At 37.5% G+C, this 12,946-nt stretch overlaps 1 protein-coding gene across 1 annotated transcript in view; it reads left to right on the top strand.

The window, feature by feature from the left end:
• LOC126457232 (chromodomain-helicase-DNA-binding protein 7-like) overlaps positions 1-12,946 on the top strand; it is a 311,277-nt gene that overhangs the window by 92,880 nt on the left and 205,451 nt on the right. The window contains exons 12-13 of the mRNA XM_050093361.1: positions 7,958-8,085; positions 8,161-8,349. Coding sequence (XP_049949318.1) covers positions 7,958-8,085; positions 8,161-8,349 — 317 coding nt within the window. The remainder of the gene's footprint in view (positions 1-7,957; positions 8,086-8,160; positions 8,350-12,946) is intronic.

Here is a 12,946-nt window from a genome sequence, read left to right as displayed (position 1 = left end):
GTCTTGTAGTACGTAAAGTGTGGTATTATAGAAGTGGACTACTTATGGCTAGGCAGCATTTGATGCTATTAAAAGGGTACTAATTAATGCAAGAATCGTCCTAATATGAGTCTAGATATTGGTTTATAGACTGATTTATCCAATGATGGATTAGGTACATGGTTTACTTGAGAAATATGGATGATAAACAGGTGGGATGAGATTGGAGAGCAGGGTTCTTTCCAAATGCAAAAGAACATAGTCCACCACACAGAGCTATATGTGCCATGTAAGCCAGAGGTGGTCATTCTCCTTGCATGGATATAGCTTTGAAATCTTCCATAACAACAATGATATAAAATTGTGAACACCCAGTGGTAATCTTATAATTGAGCCGCAAGTCTCAGTTCGGTGTTTAAAAAAATCGTTAATCACAATTTTCTTATGAAAAGCAGAGGCTACAGTATCAAACAATGGAAATTCCAGGTTGGAATATCAACAGTATGACGAAAAAGATAGATTGCTGCACACAGGCTCCTTTAATTTAATGATGCTTTCTGCTCAGTTGTTTTCTTTTGAGTCCGAAGTCGCGTGGGTATCACGGGAAATGAACTGACAGACCATATGGCTGGAGATGCGATTACTCACTGCAGTTGGGCTGGAATATGAAACTAGTATCTCTTTGAAGGAAGAGTGGACAGTGTGTCAACTACATACTGAACGTAAACTTGTCAGTAAATGAAAAAAAAAATTAGTTCTGGATTGAGTTAGTGACACATAAAGTACCCTCTGCTAAAAGTCTCGTGATGACTTGTGGAGTACTGAAATGGATTATTTTTTGTCCGCTGCTAGTAGTACAGGGATACCAAACATACTGCCACACATTAGAAAATGTTTCCTATATAACAGTGTGTATGATGGTTGAAATATGCTGAAAATTTGTGAACTGTTAAAGCAGTCAATTTGCAAATGAAAGCAATATAATAAAGCCACTCTCAAAAATGTGCGGCAGAATATTGACAGTGGAGGCATTTAACAGTGGTGAAAACAGATAATTATTCTTTTGTAACAAATGCTTAGACAAAATTATTGTTTCTGGATATGACAGTGCTTAGCAAGACACACTGTAGGCTGTGTTTGATCTTTTTCTATGCTAGTTTTTGTGAATAAGTAACAATTTTGATCTTTTTCCTTGTCTGTTGATGATACCTTTAAAGTAATTTATCCTCATAAATCTTCAATGTTGTTGTGCTGTCGTTCTGGTACATTTTTTAAGTTTTTTGGATACAATCAGTTGATTGTAGTTTAATAGTTCGCCAACAGAAAATCTAAAATGTAAAAATACTAATTCGGTGTCTAAAGTGGACGTCTACTTGGTTTTATTTTATTTGGTACGATTTATTCTGTTCAACTTGGTCATTAGTCTCTTAACAAGTTCCAAAGCTGAAATAACTATATGAGGTGTGGCTAGAAAAAAACCGGACTAGTACTGGTGAAACAATAAAACGAATGCGATAAGGCTGAAAGTCGTGTGGCCTGTGAATTGACTCTCGCTCCGCCTACTGCTCGAGTTTCATCTGGCTCCTGCACTCAGTCTGCCCGTGGCGTCTGTTTTAAGTAGTTGGCGTTTTGTCTGTGCGTCGGAAAATGTTGAGTGTACAGAAAGAACAGCGTGTTAACATCAAATTTTGTTTCAAACTAGGAAAATCTGCAAGTGAAACGTTTGTAATGTTACAACAAGTGTACGGCGATGATTGTTTATCGCGAACACAAGTGTTTGAGTGGTTTAAACGATTTAAAGATGGCCGCGAAGACACCAGTGATGACACTCGCACTGGCAGACCATTGTCAGCAAAAACTGATGCAAACATTGAAAAAATCGGTAAACTTGTTCGACAAGATCGCCGTTTAACAATCAGAGCAGTATCTGAGTTACCAGGAGTTGACAAGGAAAGTGTTAGGCAGATTCTTCATGAAAGTTTCAACATGAACAAAGTCTGTTCAAAAATGGTTCCAAAGTGTCTCACAATTGAACAGAAGGAACGCCGAAGAATGATTTGTTCTGACATCCTGGAAAACATTGAAAGTGATCCCACCTTCTTACAAAATGTTATTACTTGCGATGAATCATGGTTTTTTACTTACGATCCCGAAACTAAACGCCAATCAATGCATTGGAAAACTCCTGGTTCTCCACGACAAAAAAAAGCACGAATGTCAAAATCGAAATTCAAGGCAATGATTGTTTTTTTTGACATCAAAGGGATTGTGCACATTGATTGGGTACCAGAGGGACAAACAGTGAATCAGCATTACTACATTAGCGTCCTGGCTACCCTACGTGAGCGAGTACGGAGAAAACGGAACGATTTGTGGAGAAAAAGTCATGGATCCTTCACCAAGACAATGCCCCAGCTTACAGTGCGTTATCAGTGAAGACGTTTTTGGCAAAACACAACATTCCCATCTTAGATCATCCACCCTACTCACCTGATTTGGCCCCCTGTGACTTTTTTCTTTTCCCTAAAGTCAAGTCAGCTTTGAAAGGAACTAGATTTGAGACTGTTGAAGCAGTAAAAGAAAAAGCGACGGAAGTAACGTATGGACTTACCGAAAATGATCTGCAACATTGCTATGAACAGTGGAAAATTCGTATGGAGCGGTGTAGAGACTGAGGAGGAGAGTACATTGAAGGAGATTACATGAAATTGTAAATAATTGTAAATAAATGTTTTTTCCAGCATCAGTCCGTTTTTTTTCTAGCTGCACCTCGTATGTGTGCATACAGTTTTACACTTACTGTATGTGAAGATAGATGAAAGGTAGCAAGTATAGAAGTAATAATGTCACGGTATTACAAATAAAACCAACCAACCAATTACTATACTTAACAGCAAGACCATGGAAATGTACCTGTGACATACATGTAAAACAATTTAAACCCCCAAAATATAAATAAAATGCTGTCTTTATCAGCCATACCTGGACTAGTAATCTGCAAAGAACTAGAGCTGCTAGTTGATGCCCGATTGCGTTGAAACATGTCATTGTTCTTCAAATGGTGTATGTTGGCTGTTTCGAAACCAGGAACAAATACAAAAATACACTTTTTCACTTTCTTTTTTCCTTCTTTTTTGTGAGAATTGTGAAATATTCTCAGCTGCCTAAATTTCCTTTTCATTAATGGCAATAATGCATTTAGTCCAGCTGTTCCTAACTCACACAAAATGAATGATACCAATCAAATGAGAGGACTCTATATTGTTTGGCATTATGGGTCTGCCAGATCGGATTCATGTTGTTTGTTGTGAGTAGAAGGCTACATATCCATTTATAAGGTTTTCTGTGAATGAAATTCGTAGAGACATGCCTCGAGAGATGTACTCTCATTTCACATTTTTAGCCTTAATATTAAAGTGTGATTTGAGCAATTCACAGTGAGAGATGTGTATATCTTTCTTTTGCCTACATCTCTTACTCCTTACACTGTTTTTAAGTAAGCATTATCAATGTGGGTATAAATGTGATGTGATGCTACTGTTTGGCTCAATTGCCCTGTTTTGTAACCAATTATATAATCGAATATTGATGTCTTGCTATTAGAATTAAACCTACCCAGCATTGTCTGAACTGTCAATGACAAGATTCCTGTTCCTGCATAAAAATGGTGACAGTTTTGAGTTGTAGAATTCAGCTACTTTTTCGACATTCCTGATAACGGTTAAAAAAAAGAAAAAAAGAAAATGATTATTACGTATCTCAAATACATCAAAGTTTGAAAATATAACTAACCCTTTCCTTGCTTGTATAAATGTATGGCTCTTACATTACACACACATCCCCCCCCCCCCCTCCCTTCTGGTCCCCTTCCTCCAATCCCCTCTCTCTTACCATCTCTTTCTTTCTTCTTCACCCAGCTCTTCCTGTCCCTCTCTCTGCCTGTCACCACCCCCTCTCTTGATCCACACATGTACCAATTTTTTAAAAAAAATCAATCCAGTGGTTTAGGGGATGATGTGGAACATACATAAATGCACACATTCATCTATTTTACACGTACAGTTACCGAGCGAGGTGGCGCAGTGGTTAGACACTGGACTTGCATTCGGGAGAATGACTGTTCAATCCCGCGTCTGGCCATCCTGATTTAGGTTTTCCATGCTTTCCCTAAATCACTCCAGGCAAATGCCGGGATTGTTCCTTTGAAAGGGCACGGCCGACTTCCTTCCCCTTCTTTGCCTAATCCAATGAGACTGATGACCTCGCTGTCTGGTCTCTCTCCCCAAGCAACCCAACATGTACAGTTGAAGCTGATTTATATGTGTATCAAAGGGAAGAGAAAAGAATACTTGTAACTTAGAATTGTTTGGTCAGGTATAATACAGTAATACACAAACATTCAATGGGCCTACATGGGTAAGAAATCAGATAATTTGCCTTATTTCACTTTTTGAGCATTATACACCTCACTTCATAAACTTATTAATGAATTAAGAGCTTTTTCACTTCAACTTTTCATACTGATGTAATGCCTGCACATATTGATTGAACTTAATGCTTCACCCAGTTTAAGTGTTTCAAGATTAAAGTTGTCATCTCCATCACTGTTACTTGAAACTGATGTACCACTTTTGTGGCACTTATCAGCAGTAACATACTCAGCTTGTAGTAAGTTAATGGAAAGATTTTCACTTCCTGCATCAGTCAATGCTACCAAATGTTGAACCAGTTTTTTCCATAATGCACCTTGAAATTTGCAATATTGCCCAAATTGAGTGGCTTTACAACACTGGTACAGTTCAGGGGGGAAAATTCCACTTGAACGTTTTTCAAAACTACTTGGGGTGCATGTGCTGGACATCGGACCCGTAAGAAGGAGCCCCTTTTTTTTCTTTTCATTCTAATGTGCAGCTTTTTAACCACTGTTTCATTAAAATCATTGTCATCCGAGAATTGTTATTGTGTATGTTTCATCTTTACACCTTTGAAACACCTCAGATTCTTAGATTTTCCTGTCACTAGTGGGGAAAGTTTGTTAGATCCATCTGCATTCATGCCGAGAAGAAATGTCACTTGAATTTTACTTCTTTCCTTCATGCCATGAATCACCCTTTTAGCTAATTTTGTATTAGGAAGCAGACTGTAAAATATACAGGTCTCGTCACAATTGCAGATTTTTTTCGAGGTTGATAATCCCTTAAGACACCCGGCAAAACCTCATCAATCTAGTGCTGCACTGTGACGTCGTCCAAAGCTTTCGATTTGACTGAAATTATTCTCCCTGTGAGTCTATGACAATTTTTAAATCCTTGTGACCATCCTGATGAAGACTTTAAGTCAGCAGTGATGTTCCTACTTCTAGCAAAATCTATCACCTTTGCTTTCAGCATGTTGCCACTGATGGGTAGAGCTGCAGCCCATTTTTACTGGAACCATGAAAAAGTGCCTTTTCCAAATCTACATATCTCGCTTCTTGCTGATGAATGCATTTTATTGATTTTGCACCCAGTTTTAAAAAGATGTTCAAAATACTTCTTTAGCTGATGACTGTACATAGTGTGGTATAAGCAATTCCTAAGTCTGAAGCAATTTCAGATTTTGTTTTCTATGGGTTAGCATCTACCTCGTGTATGAATTTTACTTTCAGATTTAGTGTATAGCTTTACCTTTTTCTGTTCTCCATGGCTGAACGTAAGTGAATAAAGGATAGAACCTCTGTTCAATAATAAATGTTAGCTGGCAACTTTTAACTTCTCGATTGTTACCATGAAAGAAATTCCCGTATTGAAAACAGTGCTAGGAGTATCTTTGTTTCCATGCCGCACGCTTGCTCTTGTTAACTGTGACTTTGTCCCTTCTCTCCATGGCGTCACCCATTCACTGTACTTGGGTATGGCAACAAAGTTAAGAAAAATACCACAAGGCTTCTTTTCGAACAACGATGCTTATTACAGTCACACAAATCTCAATTTATTTCACTAGAATTTGTTAAGTGTAACTGTGAATTAAGTAAAAATGCATTACATATATATAAGGTTTAATTAACACATTTTTAAATTATATTGTGCTGGGACCGACAAAACTTAATGCACAAATGAGAATTACAGGAGAGTTGTGTGTAAATAAAGTTCAACTGTATATAGACAGACATTAATAGATAAAAAATGTGCTCACCAAATAGTGGCAGGAGAAAATGCGCACAAAAGATATGGAAATGCACAAGGTTTCAAAGCCAGTGGCTCTTCCACCTTTCAGAACCTGAGAACTTAAAGGTGGAAGATATGGCAATAAGCAAGAAAGTGATTACTGGAAGTCTACAAAAGAGGAAAGCTAAGTACATTATACATGGTTGGTAGGTGAAGGGACAGGGAAAAAAAGACAGATCAGAAAATAAAAGATATAGAAAAATGAAGGGAAGCAAAGAAAAGGCATAGTTTATAAAAATAAATGCGAAACCCACAAAAATTAATGTAAATTTAGGCCATGTAGGTGGTGGTCTGATGAGGAAGTTGCGAAGGTTAGGGGATTGACGTAAAGCTATTCTGTGTGTGCAGGGCAAACTGTTGGACAGAATATGCATCATCTAAGGGCACAATTTTAGCAAGACATAGCCTTGTTGAAGTAGCTGATAATATGTTCAAGAACAGGATAATACTGTGTGACAAGAGACGTACTCCTAAGTTGTTTTTGGAGGGCCCACAAGAACCAGGATTGCATGACTTGGTTAAAGCTGAGGGGAGAATGGTGGTGTACTGCTGTAAGGAGTCTGGACCTGAACAAATTGGTGTGCTTCGAATGCCAAGGCTATAGGGAAAGGAATGTTTGACATGAACAAGATGGCAACTATCAAAATGTAAGTACTCTGCAGAATTCCATGCACTAAGCTCCCCAAAAACTGGTGACTCATCATTATTCTCCTGGCAAATAAGCGATCTACCACCATTGTGTCACTTGACCAAAAGGTGTACATATACGAAGGTAAATAGCAGTATAGTGACACACTACATACAGCATCTGCCATCAAGATTCCATCCATATGGTACAAACTGGCTTACAGTCCATACAAACATGCTGCTCACAAGGACAAACAGTTCCATCCATAGAACTTCTTTGTCTCAACCAACACCCACCTGATACCAAACCCATAACATTGTTCCTGATCACCTTAACCAATTTAATATTTACGAACTACTACTGTAACTTTTAAGTGGCAGAAAAACAAACAGATCAGGGGTACAGTCGTGGGCTCCTTCCTATGCCAATCCTTTTCATGGGCTGCTTGGAGGGGCCTACCCTGGGATCCATAAGCCTTCAGATCCTGGTGTTATTTAAATACATTGGAGACATCTGTGCCATATGGACTCATGGTGAGGCCAACACCTTGAGACTTTTGGAATCTCTAAATACATTCTCTCAATTAAATTTCATATAGTCCTATTCCATATCTTGTGCCACTTTCTTTGATATTGACTTCATCCTCATCAAGCATAAGCTACACACTTCTGTTAACATGAAACCTACAAACAAACAACTGTACTTAGATTTTGACAGTTGCCTTCCTTTCTGTGTCAAACATTGTAGTTTTGTTTTAGTACTCTAATTTACTTAGTGTGAAATAGGTGAAAGGTGTTATTCTTCCCTTGCATTATTTTTCTTGCCCTCTTCCATCTTCCAGAAAATGTTGGGCAGTGAATACACAAAAAAGATTTTAAGGAAATTAAATATACTGAAGTGAGGAAAAATTGATGAACCATAAATTCTGCTATGAGATGTCATAAGGAACAAAGTTGTTGTTGCTGTTGGTGGTGGCTATAAAAATACAAATACCTGTGCTGTGAAGAATGAAACATTTTAATAACATTTTGAGCACAATGCATGCAGATGAGGGCAAAAGACAGTCAGTAATAAAAGGAGCTAATAATAGAGTGAGTGGGATATTGTCAAATAATTATTCACTCTGTTTTTCCTTACTTTCCAGCCAAAGAAGAAACCATCCCCAGAATCATGGGTGAAATTAGAAGAATCTCCAGAATATAAAAATGGTAATAGGTTAAGAGCGTATCAGCTTGAAGGATTAAACTGGTTGCTTTTTTCGTGGTACAATGGGTATGTAACAATTCGTTTATTAAATATATGCTAATATTAGAAAAGTTATTCAGTAAATACTATTGTCATTTCCAGCCGCAACTGTATACTGGCAGATGAGATGGGTCTCGGAAAAACTATACAGTCGTTAGCATTTATTCATGCAGTTCACGAATATGGAATTAGAGGCCCCTTCCTGGTCATTGCACCTCTTTCTACCATACCAAACTGGCAACGTGAGTTTGAAGCATGGACTGACATGAATGTAATAGTATATCATGGCTCGTAAGTATTGTTGCAGGGTATATGTTTTTTAGATGATAGTCATAATTTTATTTTAAAAACTACACCTGCAGGCCAAACTAGCTAAAATAAGCAAACTGTTAAACTGATAGTGATTTCCTTAGCAAGGGGAAGTGATTGTGATTGACCAGGAACTAATGCTATTCTAACTCAAATAACTTAAAATTAAACACAGAATTCTCCAGTGGCTACTACAGTCTTACTGCTTCACTTTATTGTTAATTACTTAAGATCGGCAGCACAACAAAATAAAGGAAAATAATTTTCATTACAATCCTAATCATATTTGTAAAAGGAAAAGATATTTGGCTTTGACTGAAATGGCGTGCAGCTATGTTCTTCCTCTAAGGCTATTTGTTTTCTCAATCAGATGTCTGTTCCATCCAAATTCAATGTGATATGTCTTCCCCTTCATCACTGCAATTATAAATCCAACAACTCTAATTCATTTCTTGGTAAGAAGTGTGTGTCTTGCTTGCCATTTAGTTCTGTGGAAATAAGTACTGCAGAGCTTTCTGAAAAACCAGCTGTGTCTGTTGCTCAATTAGTGTTACTGATACATAATTATGGATCACTGCATGCTTAGATGAGGCATCCTTTCTGCAAACACCCATCATCATTGATTGACTGAAACATTTCATGTGATTGTAAGGATTGATTGCATTAACATTGCATTTTGACCTCCAGGACACTGCTCTATTGTATAACAATAGACTTGGCTCCACTGAAGGAGGTTCAGTGCTGATATAAATTAGCACAAAACACACTTGACAACAGTGCTAAAACCAGATATCAATGTGATTATTATGCTTTGACTCAAGATATTAATCGAACATCGTAGATACACAGTGTTCGTTATTGAAGGTTCTGTTTTATAAAGAAAGAGTAAAGTAAGCAGAAAAAGGTGTTTCCAGAATGAGATTTTCACTCTGCAGCGGAGTGTGCGCTGATATAAAACTTCCTGGCAGAATAAAACTGTGTGCCCGACCGAGACTCGAACTCGGGACCTTTGCCTTTCACGGGCAAGTGCTCTACCATCTGAGCTGCCAAAGCACGACTCACGCCCGGTACTCACAGATTTACTTCTGCCAGTATCTCGTCTCCTACCTTCCAAACTTTACAGAAGCTCTCCTGCGAACCTTGCAGAACTAGCACTTCTGAAAGGTGGGAGACGAGATACTGGTAGAAGTAAATCTGAGTGTACCGGGCGTGAGTCGTGCTTCGGTAGCTCAGATGGTAGAGCACTTGCTCGCGAAAGGCAAAGGTCCCGAGTTAGTCTCGGTCGGGCGCACAGTTTTAATCTGCCAGGAAGTTTCTTTTCAGAAAAAGGTGTGATTTGCAAACTTCTCCTGAGCTGAAAAAGATTTGTTTCTGGAATGTGTTGGGCCACTATTTCATCTCTCTGTAATTACGTGCAGTATGTAAACTGGAGCAAAAACTTTTTGATACTTTAATGCATAAAACTGGTTGTAGTAAGTTCATCAAATCTATTGTAAGGGAAAATTTGTGAAAGCTAGTTGCAGCTTTGAAGCCACAATTTATAACTTTTCCAATCTTTAGAATCTTAAGTAGATTTTCATCCTGGAATTACATGTTTGCTGCGAAAAATGTAGTTTATGATATTATTTGTTACATTTTTGTTCGTTTTTCATTCACATCATTAATAAATGAGTAGAAGTCTGTAACTTCAAATGAAAATATTGTTCTCTTCATTGATAACAAATAAACGACAGATCATTTACATTGGGTTGGTAAGAATGACAGTGTATGTTAACTGCAACAGCGATAAATCATGTATTTTGAACTTAAAACAACATGTAATTATAAGCAAATGTGCAACACACAAAACAGAGTTGTTACAGCAACTGCGGTGTCACACACACATCCTCAAAACAAAGGAATAAAATATGTTTTCAATGTGAAATATAAAATTTATGAAAAAAGATTACAGTGCCATGATAGCGAACCCATAATAAAGTAGGTACATAAATTAAAGAACTGGAGCTAAAAGAAATGAAAAGAAAATCAGGGTTTCAAAGTGACACTTCATAAAATAATTCAAATTTTGTAAATATTTTTATGTATATACATTGTAAGTGAATGTTGTCCTCATTTTATTATGATGCCTATTAACTTCATTTTCTGTTAGTACTGTAATTTCTTTGTAGACTCTTCTCCTAACTAATTGTCTTACTCATTTCGGACTCCTCATCTGAGGCACTAACTGCTTTATTGTATTGTGCAAGTTAAATGCTGCAGCGATAACTGCTGCATAGTTCAGTTTTACCCTGAATCCTAGACCTGGATCAACTCAGTGTTACTCAAACATTGCCAGAAGTGAGAGAAGTGGCAAGAGGTAGTGGATGGGGGTTAATAAAATTATCCGAGCTGACATGGGATTGAACTCGAGATCCTCTAGTCTGTATTCCAGGACACAACCATGAAACATTGCCTGATAACTACAAAAATTCATGTGCATGCTACTAGTCTTGTTCAACAACATGTGTGTAGTAGGCACAGCAGTTTAAGCACTTGTTCTGTAATTTTTGCGTAAATTGTACAGTTACTGCTATACAAGCCTAGAGAACATTTTTGTAAGAGATATTCAATTATTATTGGCTGCTGTAGATCTCCACACACTTTATATTTTCACTGCAGATATTTTGGATTTCCCTGTTTTACGCTGTTGCTAAGTGTCTGTACCCTAAAGTAATCAGATTAATTATGAGTTGTTTCCAAGCAGTTATTATCTACACTCATTACTTAAAGTCGATAATTTCTGAAGCTGACAATACAGATTGAAATATTTCTTAGGTGTGTGTGCCTCTCTCTCTCTCTCTCTCTCTCTCTCTCTCTCTCTCTCTCTCTCTGTCTCTCTCTCTCTGTGTGTGTGTGTGTGTGTGTGTGTGTGTGTGTGTGTGTGTGTGTGTGTGTTTTTCAAATATTTACTAATCATTATTTGTGAATAAAAACTTTATTGTGTACTTATTTTTAACTCATATTTGTACAAAACAAAAACATTGTTTTGTAATGCCACTAGGTGGTGAACTAACAATTGCAGTTGAACTTGACACTATCCACAAAGTTTGCCAGTCAGAGGTGATCCTACTTCACAATGATATAAACTGGGATTAATATGTATACAATGCGAATTTTTTAATTAAGTTTAATCTGAAGTCACTTTCACTGATAATCAGAGATCAACTGCTTTATACGGTTGGCCTTTAAGATACACAAGATTAAAATTCAAGTTATATTCGACTTTCTCTTTAAGGAAACAAAAATAATGTTTGTCGTTTTTATGAATGATATCCGTTAAGTATTTAACAATGTGTATGTGGTGCCTGCTATGGAATATATTGAGCTTCATAGCTCTACTTGTAATGGAGATTGAAAATGGTGTAACATAATGGACTCCCTACTTACTTCTTGATGGAGCACCTATTTTGCTCATTCCTTTTTTGTTACATCATTACAGTATTGTGGATATGAGCTTTAGGGGGGGGGGGGAAATTAGGAAACATGGATAGTACATTCTAAGTTCTCCCTAGAGTCACTATTGGAAGTTCTCCTGGGGTGTATGCTTCCTAGATTTGATATACAAGGTGTGATCAAAAAGTAATGGGAATTTTTGTTTTTCTTAAAGTATTCTTTATTTATTCTCCAACAACATTGCCCCCTTCAAAGTAATCCCCCTCAAATATAATACACTTGTGCCAGCAAATTTCCCATCTGAAAGAACTTCTGGAACTCACTTTTTTTATGGTGTTCAGCTCCTTCAGAAATTATGCTTCTGTCTCATCAATTGCAGCAAAATGATGTCCTTTAATGGTTCTCTTCAGCCCTGCAAATGGAAAGAAGTTGCAGAGGGCCATGTCTGATGAATGTAATGGCTAAGACAACATAAACATTCTTTTGGCAAAAAAGAATTGAGGTGTGAGTGGGAAAATTATCGTAAATAAATTTTCATGAGTCGTTTCGCCACAGTTTTGGTCACTTCCTTTGGGTTGCTTCAAGCAACTGACACACAACTTTCAGTTAGTATTCGTTATTGACCTTAAGGTAGGATCTCATGATGCACTATCACATTGTAATTGAGGAAAACAGTGAGAAGAACCTTCACATGTGATCGAACTCGTCGAACCTTTTTTGGTTTTTGCTCTTCAGGCAATTTCCATTGGGATGACTGGGCCTTGGTTTCGACATCGTACATGTATACCCATGTTCTGTCACCTCTTATAACCTTCTTTAGAAGTTCTGGATTGTTGTCAGCTCCATTCAGCAATTCCTGAGGGCTGTCTACGCCATGTTGTTTTTGGTCTAAATTAATTAAAAAAAAAAAAATTTGCAACAAAATTTGCTGCCTCACGTTTTAGGCCAAAAAATTGGAAAAAATTGCTTGGCGTGAGCAGCAACCTCTCTGATGGTGTTTCGGCAGTTTTCCAGAACCATTTTCTTTCCTACTTCCACATTGTCATCAGTAATTGACATGCTAGGCCATCGAAGGCAGTCAGTCTTAAACGTCTTCTCGGCCCTCTTTGAAAGGTTTATGCCACAGGTAAACACTTTGTCTTATTCA

Source organism: Schistocerca serialis, chromosome 2 (assembly GCF_023864345.2).
Source record: "Schistocerca serialis cubense isolate TAMUIC-IGC-003099 chromosome 2, iqSchSeri2.2, whole genome shotgun sequence".
NCBI lineage: Eukaryota > Metazoa > Arthropoda > Insecta > Orthoptera > Acrididae > Schistocerca > Schistocerca serialis.
This window is presented reverse-complemented; position numbering and strand designations above follow the sequence as displayed.